Source organism: Salvelinus sp. IW2-2015, unplaced genomic scaffold, assembly GCF_002910315.2.
Source record: "Salvelinus sp. IW2-2015 unplaced genomic scaffold, ASM291031v2 Un_scaffold1808, whole genome shotgun sequence".
NCBI classification, from domain to species: domain Eukaryota; kingdom Metazoa; phylum Chordata; class Actinopteri; order Salmoniformes; family Salmonidae; genus Salvelinus; species Salvelinus sp. IW2-2015.
In genome coordinates this window covers 18,691-25,838 of record NW_019943181.1, presented here as the reverse complement: position 1 = coordinate 25,838, position 7,148 = coordinate 18,691, and the positions used below count along the sequence as shown (strand labels likewise).

At 50.0% G+C, this 7,148-nt stretch overlaps 1 protein-coding gene across 1 annotated transcript; it reads left to right on the top strand.

The window, feature by feature from the left end:
* Window positions 1-273: 273 nt before the first annotated feature.
* LOC139024712 (uncharacterized) lies at window positions 274-4,536 on the top strand. Its single transcript, XM_070439625.1, has 6 exons — window positions 274-288; window positions 2,158-2,338; window positions 2,588-3,430; window positions 3,597-3,792; window positions 3,902-4,013; window positions 4,231-4,536. The coding sequence occupies exons 1-6, from the start codon at window positions 274-276 to the stop codon at window positions 4,534-4,536; spliced, it is 1,653 nt and encodes a 550-aa protein (XP_070295726.1).
* The last annotated feature ends 2,612 nt before the right edge of the window (window positions 4,537-7,148 follow it).

Genomic DNA, 7,148 nt, shown 5'->3' with positions numbered 1-7,148 from the left:
CTCTTCTCTCTCCTCCCTCCTCTCGCTCTTCTCTTCTCCTCCCCCTCCCTTCCCTCCCTCTTCGTCGCACCTTCCCGTCCTCATCCTTACTCCCTCTCTCTCCCTCTCCTACTCCCTCTCTCCTCCATCTCCTCTCTCTCTCTCCCTCTCATCTCTCTGGTCCCCTCTCCCCTTCTCTTCTCCTTCTTCTCTCCCGTCTCTCTCTCTCTCTCTTTATCAATTCAATTTAATTCGAATTCAAGGGGCTTTAATTGGCATGGGAAACGTGTTAACATGCCAACAAGTGAGGTAGATATTAATACAAAGCGACATGAACAATATGGAACAGTAAACATACACTCAGAAGTTTTCAAAACAATAAAGACATTACAAAGTTATATTATATTATACAAGCTCGCCTCTCTCTCACACAATGTACAAATGGTTAAAGCAACACAAGTTAAAATAAATTAAGCATAAATAAGGGTTGTATTTACATGGTGTTTGTTCTTCACTGTGCCTTTCTTGTGGCAACAGGTCACAAATCTTGCTGCTGTGATGGCACACTGTGGAATTTCACCAGTAAGATTTATGGGAGTTTATCAAATTGGGATTTGTTTTCAAATTCTTTGTGGATCTGTGTAATCTGAGGGAAATATGTGTCTCTAATATGGTCATACATTGGGCAGGAGGTTAGGAAGTGCAGCTCAGTTTCCACCTAATTTTGTGGGCAGTGTGCACATAGCCTGTCTTCTCTTGAGAGCCATGTCTGCCTACGGCGGCCTTTCTCAATAGCAAGGCTATGCTCACTGAGTCTGTACATAGTCAAAGCTTTCCATAAGTTTGGGTCAGTCACAGTGGTCAGGTATTCTGCCACTGTGTACTCTCTGTTTAGGGCCAAATAGCATTCTAGTTTGCTCAGTTTTTTTGTTAATTCTTTACAATGTGTCAAGTAATTATCTTTTTGTTTTCTCATGATTTGGTTGGGTCTAATTGTGTTGCTGTCCATGCAGAGCAGAATTAGGCCGAAACCCGCTAATTATCAAAATCCAGAAAAGAGCTGTTAAATTCTACAACCACCTAAAAGGAAGCGATTCCCAAACCTTCCATAACAAAGCCATCACCTACAGAGAGATGAACCTGGAGAAGAGTCCCCTAAACAAGCTGATGCTGGGGCTCTGTTCACAAACACAAACAGACCCCACAGAGCATGTAAACACATTACTCTGCTTATCTTAATCGGCGTAAGGTTAAAATCGAAGTGAGCATTTGCTGATTTTTCTGAGCGAACTTTCTAATTATTGTGACGTGTAAACAGTTTAAATCGGCGTTCCAGCTGTGCGTTTGATCTGCCAGCAGCTTTAGCCTCTTATGTACGAGTGAATTGATTTTAACCTGCGTGTCGTGATTTGGAAGTGAATACGGGGAAAAAACTCAAAGTACGTATCATCTTACAAGCGTTATATCTGTCAAAAACGCTGCGGCAGAAAGTACTAACACATACTGATCACGTTATAGACAGAAGCARGCTACACGGCAGACCAATCAGAACTCATCTCCCCGCCGTTCAAGCCCATTCATTAWCTCAGCCAATCATGGCAAGCGCGAAAGTCCCTGTCTTTTTCTGTGGCTAAACCAATAAGGCTGGTAACTTAACAATTCTATTCGTATTTACAAGTTTGGAATACAAGTTTGTTATTAAGGCACATGAAAGTTCACATGTTCCAGAAGGTTTTTCTGCTAAAAAAAAAAAACAGTTAAAATGCATCTCYTGTGAAGTAGTGACGTGCGACATACTGTACACCTAGTTTCCTGAAACGAGTCACAAATAGTTTTCACATACAAACTTTATGTTTATGTTTGAACTCTGGCAGAGAGAAAATGGAGCAGGAATTGGAAGACAGAAAGAGAAGAAAGCAAGAGATGTGGCTCAACCACCCCCCCCCCTCTGCTCTGTTTCTCTCTCTCCTCTTCCTTCTCCCTCCATCTCTCTCCTCTTCCTTCCTCTTCCTTTACCTCCCTCTATCCCCCAGTACCTCCCTCTATCCCCCATTACCTCCCTCTATCCCTCCCTCTATCCCCCATGACTCCCTCTAACATCTCCCTCTATCTCCTCTATCCTCCTCATCCCCCAAGTACTCACCTCTATTCCCACAGTACCTCCCCTCTATCCCCCAGTACCTCCCTCTATCCCCCAGTACCCTCCTCTATCCCCAGTACCTCCCTCTATCCCCCCAGTACCTCCCTCTATCCCCCAGCACCTCCTCTCTCCCCCAGTACCCCCTCTATCCTCCCTCTATCCCCCAGTACCTCCCTTATCCCCAGTACTCCCTCTATCCCAGTCCCCCTCTATCCCCCAGTACCTTCTCTCTCCCCCACCCCCTTCATTATCCCCCATTAACTCACTCTACATCTCCTCTATCTCCCTCTTCCCTCCCTCTATCCCCCAGTACCCCCATCTTCCCAGTCCCTCCCCTATCCCCAGTCCCCCCTCTATCCCCCAGACCTCCCTCTATCCCCCATTACCTCCCTCTATCCCTCCCTCTATCCCCCATTACATCCCTCTAAACTCCTCTATCTCCCCTCTATCCCTCCCTCTATCCCCCAGTACCTCCCTCTAATCCCCAGTACCCTCTTCCTTCCCTCTATCCCCAGTACTCCCTCTTATCCCCCCAGTACTCCTCTATCCCCAGTTACCTCCTCTATCCCTCCCTCTATCCCCCAGTACCTCCCTCTATCCCCAGTACCTCCCTCTACTCCCCAGTACCTCCCTCTATCCCCCAACCCCCTCTATTCCCCAGTCCTCATCCCCGTACCCTCTATCCCCTACCCTCTAGTACCTCCTCTATCCCCCAGTACTACCCTCTATCCCCAAGTACCCCCTCTATATCCCCCAGTACCCCCTCTATCCCCCAGTACCTTCCTTATTCCCCAGTACCCCCTCTATCCCCCAGCAACCTCCCTCATCCCCAGTACCCCCTCTATCCCCCACTCCCTCTATCCCCCAGTACCCCTCTTCCCTCTATCCGAGTACTCCCTCTATCCCCAGTCCTCCCTCTGCCGTCCCTATCCCCCAGTACCTTCCTCTATCCCCAGCACCTCCCTCTAATCGCCCCAGTACCCCCTCTATTCCCTCCCTCTATCCCCCAGTACCTCCCTCTATCCCCCAGTACCCCTCTAATCCCCCAGACCCCCCTCATATCCCCCAGTACCTCCCTCTATCCCCCAGTACCCCTCTATCCCTCCAGTACTCCCTCTATCCCCCAGTACCCCTATCCGTCTCTTATCCCCAGTCCCTCCCTCTATCGGCCCGAGTACCCTCACCCCAGTACCCCCTCTCCCCCAGTACCCCCTCTATCCCCCAGTTACCTCCCTCTATCCCCCATTACCCTCCCTCTACCCCAGTACTCCCTATCTCCATACTCCTTCCAGTACCTCCCTCTATCCCCCAGTACCTGCCTCTCTATCCCCCAGTACCTCCCTACTCCCATCCCCCAGTACCTTCCTCTATCCCCCATTACCTTCCTCTATCCCCAGTACCCCCACTCTATCCCCCATTTACCTCCCGCTATCCCCCTTTACCTCCTCTTATCCCCCATACCCCCTCTATCCCCCAGTACCCCCTTCTAATCCCCAGTACCTCCCTCTATTCCCCCAGTACCCCCTCTCATCTCCCAAGTACTCCCTCTATCCCCATTACCCCTCTATCCCCCATGTACCTCCCTCTATCCCCATTACCTCCCTCTATCCCCAGTACTTCCCCTCTATCCCCAGTACCTCCCATCTATCCCCCATTACCTCCCTCTATCCCCAGTACCTCCCTCTATCCCCCATTACCTCCCTCTATCCCATATCCCTCTATCCCCATTACCTCCCTCTATATCTCCTCTATCTCCCTCTATCCCTCCCTCTATCCCCCCAGTACCCCCCTATCCCCATACTCCCTCTACGTACCTCCTCTATCCCCCAGTACCTCCCTCTATCCCCCAGTACCTCCCTCCATCCATTATCCCCCTTCCCTTCCTCGTATCCCGGTACTCCCTCTAGCGCCCAGTTACCTCCCTCTATCCCCAGTACTTCCCTTCTATCCCCCAGTACCTCCCTCTATCCCCAGCTACCCCCTCTATCCCCCAGTAACCTCCTCTATCCCAGTCCCTCCCTCTATCCCCCAGTAACCTCCCTCTTATCCCCAGTACCCCCCTCTATCCCCCAGTACCCTCTAATTCCCCAGTACCTCCTCTATTCCCCCAGTACCCCCACTATCCCCCAGTCCCTTCCTCTTCCCCCAGTACCTCCCTCTATCCCCCAGTACCCCCCTCTATCCCCAGTACTTCCCCCTCTATCCCCCAGTACCTCCTCTATCCCCCTCCCAGTACCCTCTACTCCCCAGTACCTCCCTCTATCCCCAGATCCTCCCTCTATCCCCATACCCCCTCTATCTCCCAGTACCCTCTACCCAGTACCTCTCTATCCCCCAGTACCCCCTCTATCCCCCAGTACCTCCCTCTATCCCATTACCTCCTCTATCCCCCCACCTCCATATTGGTGTGCATATAAACATGGTTACTGTCACCAACAGACTGGCTTATTTCCTTGTTATGGTTTGAGTGCAAGTACCTGCTAAACTCTATAGTCATTCTCTCACGCAACGACCACCATTCATTCATGTCTGAGCACAGACCTTCATACGCTGGTCCAGCAACCAACAGACTGTAGAAAGAAAGAAAAAACACACTTCAGGGCCAGGATGTGGGAGAGGAGAAAGTGGAACGAAACACTGGATATATGGAGGGAGGACACGGAGAGATGGTTAAGATATGAATGTTATTTACGTGTCTTGAAGGGAGTGTTTCTGTGTACTTCTCCGAGGAGACACGGTGGTCGTAACATTGCTGCATTATTTAAACGTTAGGGAACAGAAACCTGCTAGATAGAGAAAGATAGAAAACTTGGTACCGGAGAGACGGAGGGTTGAAGTACTATGCTTACCTGAAGGGATTTGATTGTACAGTATAGACGTCTGGTCGAAGACACACAGAATGTTTAAACGTTGTTCCATTAAAACAGTGTCCTAGTTTTACTCCTTTAAATGGGTATGATTCTCCACCACTGACACCCAGAATAGTAGAGGGAGGGAGAGAGATAGGGAGGGAGGGAGATAGGGAGGAGGGAGAGAGATAAGAGAGGGAGGAGGAGGAGAGGAAGAGGGAGGGAGGGAGGGAGGGAGGGAGGGAGGGAGGGAGGGAGGGAGGGAGGGAGGGAGGGAGGGAGGGAGGAGAGGGAGGGAGGGAGGGAGGGAGGGAGGGAGAGAGATAAGGAGGAGAGAGATAGGGAGAGAGATAGGGAGGGAGGGAATATGGAGGGAGAGAGATAGGGAGAGACATAGGGAGGGAGAGAGATAGGGAGGGAGGGAGACAGGGAGGGAGAGAGATAGGGAGGGAGGGAGAGAGATAAGGAGGGAAAGATATGGAGGAGGGAGAGAGATAGGGAGGGAGAGAGATAGGGAGGGAAGAGGATGGGGAGGGAGAGAGATAGGGAGGGAGGGAGGAGAGAGATAAGGAGGGAGAGCATTCTGGAGGATCGAGAGAGATAGGGAGGGAGAGCGATAGGGAGGGAGAGAGATATGGAGGAGAGAGATATGGAGGGAGATGGGAGGGAGGGAGAGAGATAGGAGGGAGAGAGATATGGAGGAGGGAGATAGGGAGGGAGATAGGGAGGGAGATAGGGAGGGAGGGAGAGAGATAGGAGGAGAGAGATAGGGAGGGAGGAGAGAGATAGGGAGGGAGGAGAGAGATAAGGAGGAGAGAGATAGGGAGGGAGGGAGAGGATAAGGAGGGAGAGAGATAGGAGGGAGGGAGAGATAGGGGAGGGAGGGAGGGAGGGAGATAGGGAGGGAGGGAGATAGGGAGGGAGATAGGGAGGGAGGGAGAGAGATAGGGAGATAGGGAGGGAGAAGGAGATGGAGGGAGAGAGATAAGGAGGGAGAGAGATAGGGAGGGAGAGAGATAGGGAGGGAGGGAGATAGGGAGGGAGATATGGAGGGAGGGAGAGAGATAGGGGAGGGAGAGAGATAGGGAGAGACATAGGGAGGGAGAGAGAGGATAGGGAGGGAGAGGATAGGGAGGGAGGGAGGGCCGGATGAGAAATTGAGGCCTAGGTAATGAACCCTCTAGCTACATGTACAATAGGCCTACTGGGACAGAGGATTAGGATACTCATGGACTGTGTCCCAAAAATCTCTTTATTTCTCCAGCAACATCATCTGTAATCAGCATGGCTAGCACAACATTTTGCAGCAATACGCCATCCATCTGGTTTGCGCATAGTGGGGACTATCATTTGTTTTTCACCAGGACAATGACCCAACACACCTCCAGGCTGTGTAAGGGCTATTTGACCAGAAGGATAGTGATGGAGTGCTGCATCAGATGACCTGGCATCCACAATCCCCTGACCTCAAACCAACTGAGATGGTTTGGGGATGAGTTGGACTGCAGAGTGAAGGAAAAGCAGCCAACAAATGCTCAGCATATGTGGGAACTCCTTCACGACTGTTGGAAAAGCATTCCAGGGGAAGCTGATTGAGAGAATGCCAAGAGTGTGCAAAGCTGTCATCAAGGCAAAGGGTGGCTACTTTGAAGAATCTCAAAATATAAAATATATTTTTGATTTGTTTAACACTTTTTTGGGTTACTACATGAGCTGTTCTTGGCTTCTGGACAATACTCTGAATGTCCTTGTGTGGCCCAGCCAGAGCGCGGACTTGAACCCGATCAAACATCTCTGGAGAGACCTGAAATAGCTGTGAAATAGCTGTGCAGCGATTATTCTACAATGTAGAAAATAGTAAAAATAAAGAAAAAGCCTTGAATGAGTAGGTGTTCTAAAAGTTTTGACGGTATTGTATCTCAGAGCCATTTGCATTGCTACTTACAGCCTAATGTTAGCTAGCTAGCTAACATTGAACACGGGTTGGTTAGTTACCTGCAGATTCATACAGGGTAGTACCTTTTTGAGTTGGGATTGTTCATTGTTTAGCTAGCTAGCTAGCTAGCTACTTGTCTAAACAAAATACTCTACTATACACTACACCTTCTGTATCTGTGCATGTACACATACGCTTTTGATTTATTTGATATAGTATGTGTTTACCAGAGACGATAATGTCA